Source organism: Dermacentor albipictus, chromosome 9 (assembly GCF_038994185.2).
Source record: "Dermacentor albipictus isolate Rhodes 1998 colony chromosome 9, USDA_Dalb.pri_finalv2, whole genome shotgun sequence".
Classification (NCBI taxonomy): Eukaryota; Metazoa; Arthropoda; class Arachnida; order Ixodida; family Ixodidae; genus Dermacentor; species Dermacentor albipictus.
Genome location: NC_091829.1, coordinates 13,938,126 through 13,959,292, shown reverse-complemented (window position 1 = coordinate 13,959,292; position 21,167 = coordinate 13,938,126). Strand labels below are relative to the sequence as shown.

Genomic DNA, 21,167 nt, shown 5'->3' with positions numbered 1-21,167 from the left:
AGACGCCTAGAGCCTCAGGTCCGGAGGACCGGATGCATCAGGTCAAGAGGACCGGACGATCGTCGAGTCAGAACTTGTCTATTGCGCTCCTTATTTCGTGCGCCATCCTGACGGCGCTCTTTAGGCAAGTATTATATGCTTAGAACGGCTGAAAATTGAGCGAGATTGTAGAATATTACGCAACTGAAAGGCAGGCAGTACAGCTTCTCCTGTCACTACTTGTGCGCGTGTTTTCGCCTCTGCTTAAAGAAGAATTTTACTCCGAGTTATTGCGTGCAAGAATCACGTTATAATTACGAGACACGCCATAGTGTATCACTCCGGATTAATTTAGATCACGTGGAGTTCTTCAACATCCACCAGATGAACGGCACTTGGACTTTCTCGAATTTTGCCCCCTTCGAAACACGGCTACCTTGGACGGGATTTGATACTGCGCTCTCATGCTCAGCTGCCCGAAGTGCACTACGCCACCATGGTGAGTCGTCTGTTGTTCAGTAACATGAACTATGAAGCCGTTCAACTGTCGTCCTTTTTTTAAGTAGCCAGATAGGCGAAAACTGCCCAAAGATGGAGAGCCCCGTTCCTCGGTGCTGGAGGTGAGAAATTGAGTGATCAAAAATGTGGTCGCGCTCACTCAGCATGTTGATGACCGCCTTGCGGGACGACGACGCGGCCGCCCCTCCGCGCACCGACTTCCTCAGCTGGCAGCCCCTCTGCAGCTTGCTGGGCAGCGGCTGCACCGCGGCCGAGCCCTGCTTGTGTCCTGAGGAGGAGTCGGCGCCGCCCTTGCCATTGACGACGCTGCTGCCGGTGTTGTTCGTGCTCGGGCACTTGTGGTGCACGTCCTGGCGCGAGAGGGCGTCGGAGCGCTTCAGCTGCAGCGCTATGCAGACGTACAGCACCAGGATGACGCTCATGGGCAGCAGGAAGAACACGAACGTGGACAGTTCGAAGGCGTGCTCCAGCGGGTCCTTGACCGTGCACGCCGCCGTCTCCGGCAGCACCGTGGTGCCGTCCAGCGTCTGGTGGACGATGCCGAACTGGACCGCGAGCGGGACGGCGCACACGGCGCTCAGGATCCAGATGGCCACGACGAACTTGACGGCCCGGGACAGCTTGGACATGGTGTGGGCCCGGAGCGGGTGGCAGATGGCCACGTAGCGTTCGATGGTGAACGCCGTGATGGTCAGAATGGACGCGTTGGTCGAGGTCTCCGAGGTCAGGCCTCGGAGCACGCAGAAGGCCTCCCCGAACACGTACGGGTGCCGCTGCCAAAGTTGGTACAGTTCTTGCGGTAGCCCGAGCACCAGGAGAAGGAGGTCGGAGACGGCCAAGCTGAAGAGGTAGTAGTTGGTCGCCGTGTGCATGTATCGGTTGCGCGCGATGACGATGCACGTGCAGACGTTGCCGACCACTCCGGAGACGAGCAGGACGGAGTAGATGAGCGTCATTGGGATAACCGTGGTCAGCGGGTCGCGCTTTGGGCCCAGCGCCAGGAGGAGCATCTCGGCGGCCACTGACGCGTTTAGCGTCACCAGGGGGTCGTCGACGGGCAGACCCGTGTCGTCTTCGTCGGCGGAAGCCATGTTGGTGGTAGCGTCCGTATGCGCCAGGGAAGACGCCGGCTGCGGTGGGATCATGCTCCTCTGGCCTCGGAAGGCGACCGGACCTGTCTCGCAGCGGTCTTCGCAAGCCCCTTCATCGTGGCCGTGTTGTCGACGTCTCCTACCGCTGCGATCTGCATGAAGAATATAAAACATTTAACCGTATTCAGAAATGCTCATTTAGTAGCCGCTGAACTAAAAAATTGAGATATTATCGTGTGCCGTTTCTTACGTAAGTTGTACTATTCACGCTACTCTATCCGCTTTAAGGATATAGTCTGTAGCGATCGAGGCCCGACTTACGAGAATGGTGAAGCTGCCTTGACTCTGTGCATAAACGTGGCGGAGATAGCGCTATTAATGTAAAGTGTCACTTATTTTCTGTGCGTTTTCCATCGTTATATTTGATATATTTCTGTGTTATTTCCTATTTTGATCAAATATAATATTTTCGTGAATAACTACTCTATGCTGAGCGGGTCCATGCTGCGATCTCGGGATCATGTTCTATCTGCAGAACCGGAAAAGTATTTGTTGTAGAATTCGTATCACTTCGTTTATTATGTGCGAAACGCTTTTAAACTCCAGGGAACTACGCGATTAGTTGTTTATAGCAGAGCCCTTCAGAGTTTGCACGAGCGAAAAACTAAAATATTAGGAAGTTTATTATTCAACGACATAATGAGACAAAACGCTGCGAAAGGCCAGCGAAGATTGCGCTAATAATTCAAGTACATCGAACTATGACAAGCTGCTTAAATTTTGGAAATCCTGCAGCTTAAATACGCACAAAGAAAGTGCAACTCGTATATTCATCGGGATACGTATTGCAACCCGCACTTCTCCAAAGGCATCTTCAAGCATCAACAAGACAACGCCATTTGATGGCGGTGCGAAAACATACGAGAGCAGTTGAACGCCATTGTCCATAGGGATTCGTTGTTGCACCACTTTTGAACAGGAACGCAAAAGCTTTAGAGCCCAGCAGTAAGCGCTTTAATTGTCCGTTAATCGTTAATGGCCGGGCTTCCCGTCGCACGTCGTGAGGCCAGTAAACAAAGGGACGCTGAGCGATTAACGACTCCCGCTTGCAATCTCTTTCAACGCGCTCGTTCATTGTCGTCGGCTCAGAAACCATGCGAACCAAGGGTTTACGAAGCGCAGAACCACGCTTCGTGGTTATTTGCATCGATTGTGCATTTAACGCGAAAAGGCGCCCCGTGCAAAAACGTAAACTATTTCTCCAGTCGGCGCTCCGATTGAAATCGACTGAAATGGGATTGGACGCGACGAGACGATATCCTTTTACGAGTTTACGCTTGACAGACGCAATGCAAAGGAAGTTCAGCTTGTTTCGAATCGTAATGCATTTAAATGTCTTCTGTTCGGCATTGTAGAGGGCGTACAGCGTGTAAGGCGGTCGCGACTCACGTTTGGGAAAGTATACGAGAAAGATAGTGTGAGGCGTTTGCATCTCAAATTCGTCTACGTCGCTGGAGGCGTCTGGTAAACAGGCTTGATAATATATTCGTGAGAACGCTTATCATGCTGCACTTCATCTTGCTCAGAAGGAGTTGTTGCACATTTGTGTAGACTGACGGCAGTTCTGTAAAGGTCGTTTTTTAATTCTGCAGCTTTTCTTACTACGATGGCTATGAAGATTTGAGAAACAGGCAGATGTGTCACAGAGATAACATCCGAAAACAACTCTGCATATAAACGCCACGGAAACGATTAGTAGCACCGCCGGTGCATCTCAGCCAACTATCGTTACAAGTTCGCAGTGCAGTAAATAGCATAACAGCCGATCTGGTAAAGCCGGTTCCTATGCACAGGAAGTAATTAACTCGCCGGAAAAGTTGGCAGTAATTGATAAGCGTCTGCACTTAATATCGAAGGCAATTGAGCTTGGTTTCCAAGAAATGCGAAGTTTTCTATATTGGGAAACGAGTTCATCTAAACTGAAGCGTCGGGGACGTATCCGAACATGAAGAACAAGTCGTAGACGCCCGAAAGAAATGAAGCCTGAAGTATAGGAATCACGCCCTTCCCAGAAAAAGTTGGAAAGAAAAAAAAAAAGCCATATCATTTTGTGCCATCTCACATGCAGTCACTATTCCTGATAAAGTTGTCGCTAAGCCAATTTCTCTATCTGAAGCGCTTCTCATCTTGCTCTCACTGTCTGCCGCATAAAAGGTACAATAAGATTGAAAAAAGAAATGAGGAGAAATGATAACTAGAGATCACGGCGTGTAGCGATAGCATCACGGCAATAAACAAACGATGTGTATCGGGTTTTAATGCACTCTCGTACCACCGCGCTATAGGCTGTCGCTCAGCTTGATGGTGAGAAAACAACAATCCCTCCTCTGAAAGTGTTAATTACACGGCAACACTCTATAGGGATCTCTGGGCGATGCGCTAGACGCTCAAAAAAGAAGAAGAAAAGAATTGTGTGCTCTAGTGTATTGTGTTCTTCCGAGGAAGCGGCTTCTGCGCCAACTAGCGCCATAATGTCTGGGACGTTCTGCTTCCCGGCAACTCTCTCTCGGGATGTCGAAGGGATGTCCCTTAACAGTCGTTAGGGGAGAACGGCCCGAAGTGATAGATGCCCGGAAGCTCGCGCGTGGTGTTTGCACAAAACTTCCGTCGAGTTCTTTTACCTGCGGCAAGCATGTCGCTGGTGCTTCCACGGAATGGCAGACTTTGGAAGTGCGTTAATTACGCTAATAGGACACGAGAAAAGAGTTTCGATGGGCTTTGATAGATCGCATTTTCGTCGACTTTGGAAATAAGAAAGCAAGACCGTTTTGTGGGTGACATTCCTACTATTTCGTCGCTTCCATTTTTGTCTTCTTGCTCCACAGTCGTTGCTTTTTCTACAATTACACATACGCTCGAGCCACGCTCGCGCCATCCCCTTTCGCGTTTCCAGGCTGTCACGGTATCGACGAATACGCGCTGCCCACGCGCGGAGTGATAAAGTGTCTCCAGAGACACGCAGTGCGTTCGAAGTCTGTCCGCCTCGTCCCATCGCATCCGTCCGCGTTCACGACTATGAAGACAACCTCGCATTCTACCGCAATGCCCGCTTTATTTACCCTCGCCTCACCCATCGCTGACTCGCTCTGAAGCTGTCACATGGCACCAGCTCTTCCTAACCGCGCACTCTTTTTCTGTTCGGACAAACTCCTTCCCCTGCCTCGCAACCCTAAACCGCTTCTGCCTAGCTCTGTACCTTCCCACCTGCCCCATTTTGCGGCGCCTGCGCTTATTCCTGCCTGACGTGCCCCAACCCTGCGCTGTCCAACATTGCGCTGTCCAACGCGGACCCGGGGGGCCCAGCGCCGTATAGCACGGCGGGTCCAGAACGTCGCGCGGCTAGCAGGCGCCCTGGGCTGAGGGCCCTCAGCCCAGGACGGACTATCCTCACTTCGGTAAATAAAAGTTTCTTTCTATCTCTCTCGGGTCTCCAGAGGCGCCCCATCATGCTCCGCTCAATCGGCTCTGCTGGAGCCAGGGCAGCGCTTTGGCTCGAGCTGCTTGCTTGAGCTCAGCGCACGCACACACACGGGCATTTCTGCTGACCAGCTGTGTGCAAAACACATCGTAGTGTATGTACGCCGGTCTGAGCGGAACAAGCAGTGAATGGGGGCGTAAATGCATCTAACCGTATCCTCGGTTGCTCACGGAGCGCCGATAGTTTTCCTTTCCTCTCATATAGCGCACCATAGAGTTGCAACGCCTGTAACTTTATTGGCGGCGCTCATCACCAGCCAGCTTTATTGAGATGCTTCCAGCGCACCTTCACGCCTTCCTATTGCTTTCAATGCTTCGCCTACGGGTGAAACAGCCATTTTTCTTTTTGTACATTCCTCGCTTCCTCATCTTACATGTAAGAAATACTTTATTGTATGACCAAATGAAGAATACTGCACATATTAAAGCGTAATTAACATTTACGCATTATCACTTACATATATATTTTCACGATAACTAAGGGATCTAATCTATCAGCATCACATACCAATGGGCGGGTCCCATAACTTTTCCCTGAAGTGATTCCGTATGACACATTTACAACTTCCTATAATTGCGGAGAGGCTGTCTGTAGTTTAGTTGCCCTTATCACACAAATTTCTTGGTTACAATATTCAAATTTATTTTTTTCTATAATTCCGCAACTTTGGTCAGTGACATAAATAGCTGTGTGTAATCGTTGTCAATGGAAGTCCGTGCAATAAGTACCAAAAATTAACTTTTTTGAAAGCTTAAACGAAATTCCATTTGAATTTTCATGATCACGGTAAATTAAAATATAAGATGGCTTTGAACGCCGGTACGAATTGTAGAATTCTGAACACTGCCTCTGACCGCCACTCATAGTCGAATAACTATCGTGTTCTGAGCGTACTACCTACACTGACTCATGCGCTGTGTAATCTTACGTAAAGTTCGCTACGAAATATACTAGAGGTAGCACTAGTGCCTGTGGGAGCTGCAAGCATGGTGGCTAAGACAGCACGAGAAGGATGGGTAAACATAAATTTTGCCTAAACTTCGTTCTCCTGGACTCAAAACGCTTCGTTGAAAATGAGCAATCTGCAAGGTCAGAAGGTATCGCGTTGTAAGTAAACGAAGTCACAAGAGCGTACGAAGCCACAAACATGAAGATCGCACAAATTTAACCATGATTCCCGTGGTAGCGGAACGAGGGCAGCAGTCAGAGTTTTCTATAAATATTTTCGCGAAACCGTTCCATACATTTCTCTAAGCCATTCCATAGAGTTTTTCTCGCTAAACTCTATGGAAAGGCTCGTACACTGGACAACGTTAAATGTCAATCAGGACAGTTTTACAAGCGATAGGCAATGACCAAACTGCACCCAGACACCCAGACACGCTGCTACGCAGTGCGCTTTTGGCTATAGAACCTTTCGCTCCTTACGAACACAGGCTTTGGAGGCTTTGCGGTTTTTTCCATTGATATCTTCCCCTAAATTGAGCTAGCAAAACAGACAAGAGCGAGCAGCAGAGAGAGAGCGAGCGAGAGAGAGAGATAAAGAAGGCAGGGATGCTAACCAGTCAAGAGACTCGTTGGCTACCCCACGCTGGGGGAAGGGAGAAGGGGAAGAGAGAGAAGGGAGAGAGAGGGAGAGGGTATAGAGACGTGCACGTACAATGCTTGAGTCGAAGCCACTCGTGCAAACCAGACGTTCTGAGAAAGAACAAAAGTGCCTTCACTACCTGCTGAAGCCGATGATCGGTGGAGACGGTGCTCTAGTACTGCCTGCTCACTCAGAGGACGATCATCTAATTTTATCTAATTATCAAACCCTGTTTCAGTTTAAGAAAAAATAGAATAACTTGTTCATCTTTATTTCTGAGAATGTACAGCATATCTATACGTAACAAAGAAATGTTAGTTGAGTAAGAAGCTAATCATACTAATTAATTACCAATTGGTCTGCTGCATTATCCACAGCTAGAAACTGGTTCCAGCGTATGAGAATTGTGACTATAGGCTAAGCCGTGTTATATACTCCATGTTTAAACCAGAATGTCAAGGTATAAATTCAGCGTAGCATATGTGATAGGTTGGGGATTGCAGGAAATGCTAGCATGTTGCTCTAGTTGTATAGCTTCCATTGTTGTATAGCTTTGATTTTTTTCCATTTTTCCATTCCATTTTTTCATTGTTGTTATAGCATAGTTGTATAGCTTTTATTATATAACTCCCAGTATTTAGAGAAGTCCCATTTCTCATATTAAATATCCCGAGTGTCTCCTAAAATGAACACTGGAAGTCAACACGTGACAGCACAACAAAACTACGCGATCTTTTCTAGATAGGTACTAAGATTGCTCGCCGAAAACGCGATAACAGCTCTTATAGTAAAGGTCGCCTGCGTTGTCCGGGCGCATTTAATGGAAGAAGCGCCGGTAAGAATTGTTGCATTCTCGTTGCTTCTACAAATTTAAGACGTTATGAGGTAAGTGCAAAAAGTTGTTGCTTCTTATAAGAAAAAAAAAAGAGAGAGAGAACCGCGTGAAACAAAGGAACGGTTTCTTTGATGGCCACGCAGTTGGGACGGCAAGGGATCACCGGGAACGCGGTACATATACGTGAAACCATAAGCGTCAGAAAACAAAAAAAGAAAGGCGTTCATTTTCTTCGCTCTCGTCCTTATCATCTTAGCGGTGCAACCTGACCCGCGGGGAGAAAATTTTACAACGCGGCAGCGGTAGTAGTAAATAATCAAGGAGAATTAATCACAGGACTCACGGCCGAGGTGGCTAACATAACCGAGGCAGAGGAAATTGCTGTCGCACTGGCAGCGGAAGAAGGTTATAGAACAGGAATATCGCTCAATATTCTAACAGATTCACAAGAGGCGTGCCGGAGCTATATAAGAGGCAGAATAAGTAACACGGCGCTCAAGATCCTCAGCAGAGTTCCAATCGCTGAGGGACAACCCACACATAACATTATCTGGATACCAAGCCACGCAGGGATCAGGGGTAACGAAGGGGCGGACTGCCTAGCTCGAGGGATGACCAGCCGAGCAGGAACGTCAACCGCCCCAGAGGGGCCACAGATCAACTGCGGGAACAGCTATTCAGAGCTATTAAACCTCTATAAGGGTCTAAGATATCAATATCCGCCACCACATAAATCATTAACAAAGGAGGAGGCCGCAGGATGGCGGAGACTGCAAACGGGCACCTTTCCAAACTTACACCTACTAAGTAGGATGTTCCCCACGCAGTATAGCGCAACCTGTCCGTGGTGTGGAGCTAAGCCAACATTATATCACATTACATGGGAGTGTACAAGAAACCAGGCATTCCACAAACACAAAACACCAAGTGCGGAGCAATGGGAGAGCTGGCTCACCAGCCGCGAGCTAGAGACTCAAAGAGCTCTAATAGCGCACGCGTGCGAGGCGGCCCGGCTCAGTGGAGCCCTGGACTAGGGGCCCATCCATGGCTGAAGAGGACTCAAGCTTCAAGAATGAAGACTTCGGCCTCGACCCGCTAAAACCTTTAAAGAGTGAATAAAGTTTTCCATTCCATTCCACCGGAGGCTTGGCCTAGTTTCTCAAGTCTCGCCTATGGCGACGCGAGGGCCGTTCTTTGTGGGCGCACTTTTGACAGCCGGCAGCGCGCCATACATGTTTGGGGGGAGGAGTAGGAGCGAGACGGTCCCTGAGTGGAAACACCTGTCCGCGAGTTTCGTGCGCCATATATTATTCGGTCCATTTCGTGCCGCACAATGTCGTGGAGCTTGCGAAACTAAACGTTCCTTTCGCCCTTGACATGAATATTGCTCTCCAAATGCACACCGTGTGAGAACACTAAAGAAATCGCGGTTCTCTGTACTCGGCTTATCCTGTCCAATGGAACACCGTGCATATGATGTCCGCGAGCTAGAGCTGCTTCCACCTTCGCACTCTATGAATGTGCCGTGTGTCAACGTAGTCTGTTGACAAGCGCAGGCGCATGGCAGAAGAGCGTGTCCATAGTAAAAAAAAAAAAAAAAAACAAGAAAAAAAAAACAAGTGGAGCCGAGGTTGAGAGCATCTTCATTTGACGCTTGCAGAAAGAAGCACCCATATTTGCATCTAATTATGCAAAAACCTGTTCTCTTTAGTTTCCTTTCAGTTGTTGCTTTTTTTGCTTTGTAGATGACCATTCCTTCGATATTTGTATTATTGTTCTGCCCCCCTCCCTTATGTAATACCCCACATGGGGTCCTTAAGGGAATAATAAATGATGATGATGATGATGATGATGATGATGATGAACTACAGAAAGAATGGCGCCGCACGCTCGTAGTCTCGTTCACTTGTAACTTATTCTTTTCTCTTGCAGAGCATATTTGCCAGAACGAGGGCAAGAATGCCCGTGAAGTAGTTGATGCTAGTAGTTGATGAAGCTCCTTCAGTAGGTTTGGTAGGCCTAAACGCACGAAAGCCGGACAGTCTAAGAGCCGATACGTAGTCACGGTTGCGCTATAGCACTGCTACGGTTCTCGAAGCTGCCGCTATGCGGCGGCAGCTTTGAGAATTCTGAGAACCTTGAGAAGACACGAAGTTGTTCCCTTTACTCGTGTGTTACGGAGCGACACACGTCATCGTACCGACACGAAGGTGCAGCCTCTAAAATGTCTGTCTATGCGCGTCTGTCCGTCAATCTGTCTGTCTATGAGCACGTGGCTGTTTATCAGAGCAGCGTTCTAGAATTCTGCGCACTTCTCGTTCTCGCACGTCTTGTGGATCCCGTGTAACGCGAAAGTGAAAGTTGCAGCTGCCGACCGTTCCGGCATCTCGGTTAATTGCGGGCAGCGGCTATTTAGAAACAGAAAAATAGAAGCCCGTCTGCAAGGAAACAGAGCCACCCGGCCTACTGAGTCTGGCAAACGCCATGTAGCTTAAGTTGTTATGAAGCTAATATCCAGAAGCGCATGGACAACTTCACATGCCGTGACAGAGTGCTGCCACCAGCGATCGAGAACTTTGAAAGGGCGCATTATTCAGAGCCTTCTTTATGGGCACCACCGCTCGTGAGAGAGCTCTCTCTTCTCTGGAACTCGCAGCATTAAAGAGAAATAGAGTAATTTCCCGCGATGAAGCGCGAGGGGTAGTCTCATTTGTATGCCACAAAAGTCAGCCAGAAGTCATTTCCCTATAGGGAGATGTATCCTTTACAGGGTACTGGAAATGCTTGCCCGGCAGTGCGTCTTGAGTTTTGTGACTACAGGCGGCATTTTCTTCACCGGAGAAAGGTTTCGCGGAGCCATCATTACTGATCGCTTCGGAAGGCTCTGTTCCCGAATTTTCTGATGCTGTCGCTTTAGCTTAAGCAGGCGACGTGCCGGTAAGAGGCTTACCAGCGCTCCTTTTCAATTTTTACCATCCTTGATCGAGGGTTGGGAAATAGAGAATGATGGTGTGTCGAGCTTGAGCGATATTGCTCCTTTCCCACAGCATGTTAAGTCGTGCACCTGAATACGACTGAACGTGCTGCTGGCAAACAGGATCATTACATGGTGTACGAACGCTCCTTGAGAAGTGTCAATAGCCCACGGAAGAAACGCTCAGAAATGTATTCCGTGTAAACAAATATTCAGACACTCTATAGCCTTTTTATAGATTTTTATAGTCTGCGTTTCCTTTTTGTAAAGTTATATTTCTGTGTACATAAGAAATCTATAGATAGCCTATAGACGCACATATTGAGGTTTCTATTACTTGTTTATTCAATCCGTGTTTATGCACTTGAACGGGCTTTATGTGATTTATTTGTTTAACCCCCATCGCTGTTAAGGGCACTGGTAAACTATTTATTTCTGCTCCCACATAGGCTATCTATTGCATTTACTTTATTCCTTGTTGCAGGGTGTCTATCAACAAAAGTCGTTGTGCCATTTTTTTTTTTGAAGTGAAGGTTAGGAGAGGTTGGCGCCTTTATGGTGGCACCGGCTACTCCTTGTCACTTGGCAAACGAAGCAAATTTGCGTATTATTATCTGTCTGCTTCTCGCATATAAGCAGTGCATTTAGAAAAGTAGTTTTCTATTTATTTGCTGCAATTCGTGGTCTGAAAGTAGTGCATATTCACATCTTTACAATCATAGACTCTCTTTTTTTTGTCAATCAATAACGCTCAGTAGGATTTTACCAGACTATGTTTAAGGGTCTAGGACCATTACTTTCCTGTCTGAAATTGAACAATTCTCGCCATTCGCGTTTCCCTTTCAGTTCGGTTGAATGTTCGGTCCCGAAAGTGGATTTTTATCGCTTGCCTCAGAAAGTGCACACTGCGAAACGTTCTGTCGCTTAAGGTCACTGGTAAACTACTTGTTTCTGCTATCATATTCATGTAAATGTAAATGTCCAGAACGAAGTTGCGTTGCTGTAATGCAGCCTTAAAATGAGACATTCCTTATAGAATTCAGTGAAAGTTGCTTATAATCGCCGTTGCACGTGACGTTGAAAGACCTCTCGCGAATTTCGTTGACGTTATGCTAAATTTCAAATCAAATCAGTTCTTGCTGGCAGCATAATATTTCTAGAAATCAGTTTTGTAGGAAATACGAAAAAAGTCATAATGATTTAGTTCGGTGCCTTTTAGAGTATGGCTGCTCTTTTTTTCCAAGCTGTAGTTACAAATCTAGTTCAAAACATCCCTCGAGAATGCAAATATTTCGCGTTCAAATCTTCGGACGTATCGCTCTGGTAAAGGGAGTCTTCTTTTTTAACAGGTTGCCTATTGTGTAGCGAAAACAACTACAGCATGAAACGCAGACCTATGGTTACGCTGCAGGAGCTGAGATGTTAGCAAAGAGATCTGTTTCTTTTTCAGTTTTTTTAAACCTTTTTGGGGATGAAAAAATGAGGGCACCATTTGGCGAGTCCTGGAATTGAGCGAGACTTTCTCGGGATTTATGTATCGCATTCGAATGGCTTCACTCCGTCTACTACTACAGAAATCTGTCTCGTGAATTGCTCGAAGCGTTCTTTGTCTCTCTTTTTCTAGATGCAAATTGCTAGAAGGACATTTTTTTCGTCATTGAACTAAGGCGACAGATTCCGCAGATGTCTTTCGCTGTCGCATACCCATGGGGCGGGCGTTGAAATGGCCGTGGCTGCTTGGTACCGGTTGTAGCCGACGTCGCTTTTCACTTTCGCAACTGAATTCCCCTCTACTTTTCTTCGCAATATTGGAAGGCTTCTGTCGGCGCTTGCGTGTCAATTTCAGGCGATGCAATGACCGCTATGCGGGTGTTGGATCAAGCAGTGCAACCTGCGTTTTCTGTCACACGCCGAGCAGTATATATATATCAAACGAACTTAGGAAAGGCAAAGAAAATCTGTAAAAGTGGAAGCAAATAGCAATGCGACAAAGAAAAACCCTAAAGGAGTCTTATTTAAAGATGTACGGCCCCCCGAAATTACTTCGTACTCTTATATAGAATGTTCAACAGTGGTCGGACGAGGCAAGTCTCTGGAGCTCCACTTACACTTTCTATACTTGTTAAGCTTAAACACTTGGTATCACTGACTTTCTTTTTCGCTCTTCTTTATAGGTTATTCTAATTATTATTTTATCTTTATCGCTCGTTTTTTCAACCCTCCAAAGCCTAATGTTTTCTTATCTCCAGCTTCCTGCGAAATCTAGACCCACCGGACTGGTGACGGCCACTTAGACGTGCGGTGTGGGGATCTTTTTTTATTATATTTTTCTCCTCACCCCGCTTCTTGGGAAAGCCGATAGCGCACCATTTTTTCCGTCTCTCGGTATCGGAATTATACCCCCCCCCCAACCTTTTCTATTATTTTTTAACGTTTCAATTTCTGTAACCTAACCTAACCTAAGCTGCTCTAACCGCCCCCTCATTATACTCATCCTTTTTGGGAGGAGGAAATTCAGCTACACTTAAAAAAAAAGAAAAGGCTTACACCCTTTGGGACATATTGGATGCGATCTTGTACGCTTTCCAAGATAGAACGGAGGCGGTCCGTTCCACCAAGCCACACACGATTGGTTAATTTGAACCGTGACAAACGCCATGACGTCAGTTGCGACGTGATGTCTGCTGTCAATCATTCCGTGTCGTCTGCTATCGGACGAACGCAACGCAACGGAGCGCTTATTTCGTTACGTAAAGAACGGGCCGCCTCCGTTCTATTTTGGAACGCGTACAAGATCGCAGCCATTTTGTCCACAAACAATAATCGTCACTCGTCTTGCTTGCGTTTCCTTCCTTGCAAACTCTGTGCCCACTGCTCTCCTGTCAAGAATGCTGTGTCACACTGATAACGCGCGTGCAATTCGAGAGCCGGAAGTACCGGGAACGCACCGTCAAAGAAAAGAAAAACACGGAAGATAGACGACGATTATTATTAAGGTTCAGGGCGAGCCCCCCAAAGTGCAAGCGTTTCTTAGAGCGTATATAAAAGTTGTCAAGCAAACGAGTTGCTGCTCTGAAGAAGACACGCCCAGTCGTCGAAAAGTTGGCGCCCGCCTGAATAATTGCTTGTTTCGACTACTGTTAATTACCTCAATATTCCACCTCCCTGCGTACCTGTGTCTATACAGAAAGTCGCGTGGCAAATCGCTCAACGTGGAACACAACGCTGAATCCCACATCGCGCAACGTGTAATCTAACGCAACATGCTTCAACACTGACTCAGTGCCAGAAAGCACCAAATCAACCGAAATTGTTTGTCGCGTGATTGTAAAAGCTCCAGTGATTAACGAGGTCTCAAAATTATTAACCCATACGCCTCTCTACCGGACGCGAATGGGCCACGCGCACTCAGTGCGGGCGGAGTAGTGAACAATTTCTTCAATTGACGGACGTCAATGTGCTGTGGGAACACGCGGGCTATCAGAGACGCCATGATGGAGAGAGAGAGAGAGAGAATGAAGAGGAAAGGCAGGGAGGTTAACCAGATATGAGTCTCCGGTTTGCTACTCTACACTGGGGATGGGAGATAGGGGTTAGGAACATGATGGAGAATTTCAAATTGATTTCGTCCACCTGCGTCCAGTACGTGCACCAAGAACGCGGCGTTCGGGCCTATTTTCACTGCAGTCAAACTGCAAAGGGATTCGGTCTTCGGGGTCGGTAATCGAACCCACCACCTCGCTTTGCGCTAATAACTATTCCTGTAGTTTCCTGCACCTCGTGGACAAACGCATTCAGTTTTTTTTTTTTGCCACGCGCGTCGACTACGTCAACCCTTGCCGTTCTCCTGTTATATTACGCAGATCCGACGTTACTTCGTATCTATTTAATAAACATTTAATAAGCACTTACGGGCATGCGCATCGAGGGTCAAGTACTTGACATCAGTATATTTCGACACCGTATGATATAAGCAAACGTTTTTCATAAAGGCATCACAGTATTTTTCAAGATCCTTTGCTGGGATTGGCGCAGCTGTTATTGGTGTTTAATACTGCAAATCTGTTTAACATCTCGATCAAACAAGGGACAAGGTAAAACAACTCAGCCAGATAGCGCAGAAATGTAACTCGGGCACCGGTGACCGGCATTTCCTTAACGCACCTGTAAGCCGCGTAAAGGCAATCACTAGCAGCGTTTCTTTCAAACTTAATGAACTTTGCCCGAAAAGATTTTCTTGGAACTTTGGTTGGACCATTGTCGGTGGCATACGTGATATCTTGAATCCTGCCGTCGAATTCTCCTGCTAGGGTGGTCTCGATTTCAAACTTTGAAGAGTCCGCAGCCTAGGCCCATTGACCACCATTTTTAGATTCACCCTTCACAATTTTCTGTTTCTATTTGTTTTCTTACGTTACCTTTTCCCCGCGCTGAGATTCAGGTGTATTCTCAGTTATAATAAACATTCCTTGCTCTTTCAAGCTCATTAAATATGCTTGGGGTCGAAGATCTGCCTCATTATACCTGTCAGCTGAAGTGTACACATTTTTATACACTGTGTGTGTGAACGCCGTGGGCCGGCCGTTTCGTTATGGATACTTAATCTCCAGTATCGCACTAGTACTCAGGCCAAGGTTTCCAACTTTCATTAGAGTGCTTCCATAGCAGGCACGCCGCTGAATAATGTCATCTTTTTATTTCAGAAACAAGATTGCTTTTTATTCGCTAATGACCTTGAAACTCGCGCGGGGCTGCAGATTACGAAACGTAAGAACTTGAACGAGTATTGCCCTTTCCATCCACAGACGTGCATGGTTGTGACAGTTTTTCGTAGTGCGGCGTGGTGACCTGCGCAAGTTTTCGCGAGCGACGCTGGAGTGCTCGAGTCAAGTTTATGAGCTCTGAAAAAAGGCTGTGTCGAGACTTGTACTTCAGAATGTGAGGCAAATGCAGAGAACAAAAGTAACTTCTTTTTTTTTCAATCAGCTATAACAAAAATTTTCTTACCAAAGCAAGTTTTGTCCAAGTTAACAAGAAACTTCGGGCATCGTTACTGCTCAAGAAGCAAGATCGAGCAACCAGCCATCGAACCTAAGTTCTGTCCTTGGCGTGAACTTCGAATATTTGAAGCTTCTGGTTCTTTTTTTATAGCGATGGTATTTAAACACGCGCGGTTAACTTGGCTTGTTCCCCCGGCAATCGTTCTGCCTGAGCATTCTTTACGCTGGTAATAGACGCATAATGTAAGGCCTTCTCACCATTAATACAAAAAAATTTTGCTATCCTGCAATTCGCAGCGATAGAAAGCTTTTGTCACTACATTGCGCGTTTTAAAGCACGCCTTACAAAAAAAGCAGAAAGGGAGAAATAAAAACAACAACGCGAATTCTTTGCAAACTACGGTTTCTTAGGAGAACACGCACCCGCGTATCACCATTTAAAGTTAGTAAAGGTCACCTTGTAGACAATATAATATCAGTGTATACCTGTTCGCTAGTTCGAGTTATCGCGGCAGGTGGTGCGACTGTTGCTTGATGTGACTCGCAATGAAACGTATTTTGACTAAATTCAATGAGAGGACACAGCGCTGCGTCTATGAGTAGCACTAAATAATACGCATGGCCTATTGCCATGACTAAACGTTTTATTTAGTACGTTATGTTCCCTGTGGATGGGATGAAAAAAAATGCGAAACTTTGCTTCAATGTCGTGTTTGATCCTGTACAGTCGACAACGTGGAGTATCCGAAATTTATTCGAAAAAGCATTTGTATTTTCGAGTAGTGACTGTTCGATTCGATTCGAGCACCTGATAATGTCACAGAGCTCACTTGCGAAAGAAACGAAGATAGGTGCATCCGCGTGCAGCTCCCTGGCGTCCGAGCATTGTATGCTAGGCTGTTACAGTAAACCCGCCGCAAACCCCTGCTGTTTATCATCATATAGACCATTGTCAGTTGAAACGATGATCACATGTCGGCGACAGAAGACATCACAGCTGAAGGCGACGAAGTGACTACTTCGGTTTTTGAAAGAGACGGGCTAGGACAAGCGGCTATGACAGCGATGTCGCGTATACCACGCAAGAGTGACGGACTGTAACTATGTGTGCTGTGTGCTCTCTCTCTCTCCTCCCCATCTTTCACCCCCCCCCCCCTATCCCGCTCCCATGTGTAGGGTAGCAAACCGGTTGAGCTAAACTAGTTATCCTCCCTGCCTTTCCTTCTCCACTATTTGCTTCCTTCCTTTCCAACCGCTTATTGTAAGTACGCTAAGTTTGCAAGCGGCTGCGCAGTAGCGGTTATGTCGAGCATGACAGAATAGCCTATAGCACACGAAGTTTGGACAAGAGTATACTATGTGCGCATGCGCCTTCTGCAGAAACTTTCGTACAGCTGCGCTCCGCGACGTGGCGCTGGCCGTCGTGTTGGTCTTGTCGCTCGACGCTTCGTTGATATTATTAACACTATTGGAGAGCTGTACGTGTACTGTATTTCGAGGCTTCCCGAAATCATGCGGAGAACTCTGAATGCAGTCAAAAAGTATTCTACACGTACCGTGTTTGTCAGCACGTTTTGTGATTTTATTTTGTGACGTCGATGTAGTCGATGTTATTTTTTTTTCATTTTTAAACAAACGTATAGTGCGCAAAATAAACAGGGATAAAGAAAAGGAGCACTCAAGGACGAGCGCTTTCTAACAACTAGTTTTATTTTCGAAGAACAACTAGCTTAAACACCCGCAGATATGCGCGATTTCACTACAGAAAAAGGAGAAGAGAGAAAACCCATGGACGAGCGCCTTGCTCATGTACCTTCACTGGTCTTCCCGCGTGCCAAGCGCTGTAGTTTTCAAAATGTACGACAAATGTAGGCTCTGTTCAGAAACAGGAACACTCACACACATAATGTGGGAATGCACCTCGCTCCCGTTCTCTCATCCCCCCGTCAGCAGCGAGACTGACTGGACAGCCTGGCTCAGTTCCGGGGACGTCGACCGACAATTGGAACTGGTGGACTGGGCGGAAAAGGCCAAGCAGGCCCAGGGCCTTACTTGAGCCCTAACGCTCAGCCACGTCCCTCTTTACCCTTCCCCCTTTCAATAAAGTTTATCACCACCACCATCAAAATGCAGTACCACCTAACCCGCCAGTCCACTGTGTTCCGCGTCGCTTATAGAATTCGCCAGCGGAGGTAATATTTCCCGCGCCTGTAAGCTTCACTTACTCTTAGCGCATCATCGAAAGGTCGTCTCCTCTTTACTATACGAACTGCGCTATACGCCGATGAACGTAACCGCTTTGTCTCCGCCAAAGAAAAACCAAGAGAGAGAGAGAGAGAGAGAGAGAGAGAGAGAGAAGGAACCAAGGAGCAATTAGTTAATTCGTCGTCACCGCCGAAGCGGGCCCGTCCTTTTTCGCCCACTCGAAGGGTATCACCACATTCGCCGCCGTCGGCGCAATCTCGGCAACTGCCCTTGCGCTCGTTCATGCAAAGCGCCACCTGCACGACAAATCCATTAAGCCCTCGGCGGGGCTTCTCGTCTATTTTGGGAGCTCACGGCGGAGCCGCCGCGCAGTGTTTATGCTCTCGCTATCCGACGACGACCTCTGACGAGATGCGCTCCACCGTGAGTGCTCGAGCAAGGGTAGAGATTGGACAAGCGAAGTGAAAGGGGTGGGCAGGGGGGGAGGGGGTTCTAGGGGAGAGACCTGGTGCTCTAGCGGCGGCGAAGCGTGGCGCTGTCGTGACCGTCGACCCTGAATTGCGCGGTTTGAAATGTCCTTGCCGCACGCCATGGAACGCAAAGCCGCGCATGCTGGGAACGAGAAGGATTCACCGTTCTCGCTGCGGGTCTTTGCTTCTGCGCCGTTCCTTTATGGCAGACGCGCGCTCTTATTCTCTGCTGCTTCGAGTGCTTCGTTTCTCGGCGGTATCGTGATCCGTATACTCTTCCTTCTCCTGTTTCTCGGACGCTCTGTGCGCATCGGCAATTGCGTAGTGCTTAGAAATAGAGGAGGGAACAGTCGGATCTCGAACTCCGAGCACCGATGCATTTGAAGGGGCCGAAAATAGAATATACGTCTGGCCAGAAGGGCGCAGAAGTAAATACCGCAGCGAGAAGAGTGGGTAATATTCGTTCATACATTTATTAATATTGTGGAACATGTTTACGCAAGTGGAACACGTTGAGAAAATTGTTTTGCTTACTAAGTGAAAACACTGTAAAACGAATGTCCTTGAGAATTTAACCATTCCGTCTGTCGACCTTTTTGACATGTTCAGTGTATATCATTCTCGCTATAATTCTAAATAAGAGCTACTAAGTGGAAAATCTGAATTGGTTCACATGGAAGCACTATGTGAAACACATAAAAAAAGACACGTTCCGCTATGTGGAACTTACGTATAGAACGAGACTAAGAGTGTATGAACATGGAGAATTCACGGTTCCCGCTATGCTTGTTTCTGCGCAGTTCGTTCTGGCAAACGCATATCTGCTGCTTCGAGTGGCTTGCTTCTAGGAGTTCATGATCCTTACTTTTCCTCCCAATATTTTCAGCGCTTTATGCACATCAGTAATCGGTTATCAATACTCAACTCCACAGTGCTGACGCAGTGCGTATTCCGCAGTTAATGAATGCTTGGGCTAGAATTACGTTCTGGATCCCAATATTGTAGGCTTATTTGATACCTATAGTTTGCCTGAACCTTTAGTATTTCGTCCATGCAGCTGCGTTTATACGCAGTTTGTTGCATACGAGAGCGTTTTGTGATGTTGACCTGGAAATCTGGCGTCTGAAGCGGTGCGCGAGGAAGGAAAACTAGAGGCTGGAAGATTGCCTTCCTCATTGCAATACAATGAATTATAATGCTTGCTAATATAACCAATTATCGAAATTTAGCATGAAGCGTTCTCCTTTTCTTTTGCTGGGGCTGAGATGAAGCCTAAAAAAAGGGTCACAGAAATGCATGCTGTAGCTACAGAGAAAGAAAAAGAATTGAACTACATATTAACAACTATGAAGCCATCTCGCAGAAGCTCCAGAAGTTACCTTTTTAGGCCGGTAGTTGTCTCAGATACTGTCCGCATGGACACAGTGTGAGGAAGTGCTCTAGCAAATGTAATGCGGTGAAGTTATATCTCGAATTACGAAGGATACATACATTTGTCAGGATTCACTTGAACCCGCCACGGTGGCTCCCTTCTCATTCATTCCTCTCAACCATTCTCATGTCTTAAGATCTCACTCTTTCCCCTGAACAAAAACCTTGGCGCTAGTCGTGGCACCAGCCAATGTTTTCTGGAGCTCTCTGTTTTGACTCTCAAAAGGGATGAGGTGAGGAGGTTCAATGTTATCCTTACTGTCGATAAAACCTAGCAATACTATTGTCGACTACACCTGACTAATAGCTGATGGAACGATGAAGTTGCACGTGCGTTAGCATTCACTGTGTTTTATAAAACCTAAAGTCTGCGTTAAATAAAACGGCAATTTCTTGTGCAGTGCGGAAGATACTAAAGAAAAAGAAATAACGGAGAGGTTTAGCCCAAAGGTGCAAAAACGAGCGGCAGCAATAGCTTGCACAACTCTGGAGAACGACCACCTGTGAACACTTTCCTTTATTTTTCTGCATTCTTTGTGTCTCTAGGAAGAAAGCTGTCCAAACAGTAGCAGTGTGGTTGTAGTTGCATCAGTGGCAGTTCTGCTTCAATGATATAATGGCAGTTGCGCCGTGTCATTGTTTCATGCTAGTACTGCTCCGCTATTAGCGCTGCACTGACTTGTCGTAGTTTCATCGAGAATTCTAACATTTTCACGGGACCGAAGAAACGATGCACATGTTATTATTCTTTTTCTATTTTGTTTGCTTGCAGATGGCGGTGCTTGTTTGTAATAATTGTTACATTCCACGAAGCACAGTTGTTTGCCTCGTAACATGTTCAACACAAAATTGATGCTAGAGATGAGCAAACAGGCGACTGCTCGAAAATTGGAAGGTGAAAGACGTTTTCTTTTCCTTATGGAGGGGGGGGGGGGTGAGGAGGTAGCAGGGTGCTAGAGGGAGGGAGAGAGCGAGGAAGGTAAGAATATCCTTAATGCGCGCACTCTCTCGAAGGCTTCAAACTCCCGGCAGTCCCCATCTTGACAATATCACCTCCATCTCTCCCAATGTGCTGCAGCCAGTTGAGATAACATGGCAAAACGACCACAGCACGTAAGTCGGGGACATAGAATGACACATACGGTGCGGCGTGTTTCTTTTTTTTCTGTGTCCCCGTATTCCACACTGCGCTCGTTTCGCCAAAGATTACCCACTCTCCCAAGCCTTGTCAGATCGATTGATTGGGCCGTTACGTGGCAACAGTTGTACTAGGCAGGTTCAAGGTTGCATTCTGACATGCCAGCTTATACTCGTTCATCCTTTTCTCCTTCTTTGTTAGCTGTCAAATGTGAGACGCTTAACTACTAATAAAGCCACCTATACCAATATCTTAGGTCAGAAAGAAACCACGAAAAAATTTAATTAAATTGCAGAACATTGCCTAAAATCCATAACGAAATGACGAAACACTAACAGAGCAAGTCCAGGAACCACGCGGAGAGAGAGAGAGAGAGAGAGAGAGAGAGAGAAAGGCAAA

General features: G+C 46.8%; 1 protein-coding gene across 2 annotated transcripts in view; it reads right to left on the bottom strand.

Moving 5' to 3' along the window:
* Positions 1 to 21,167, bottom strand: part of LOC135903622 (pyrokinin-1 receptor-like) — a 212,096-nt gene that overhangs the window by 136,362 nt on the left and 54,567 nt on the right. For both annotated transcript variants that reach the window (XM_065433928.2, XM_070525528.1), the window contains exon 2: positions 638 to 1,741. In XM_065433928.2, coding sequence (XP_065290000.1) covers positions 638 to 1,643 — 1,006 coding nt within the window. In that variant the 5' untranslated portion in view covers positions 1,644 to 1,741. The remainder of the gene's footprint in view (positions 1 to 637; positions 1,742 to 21,167) is intronic.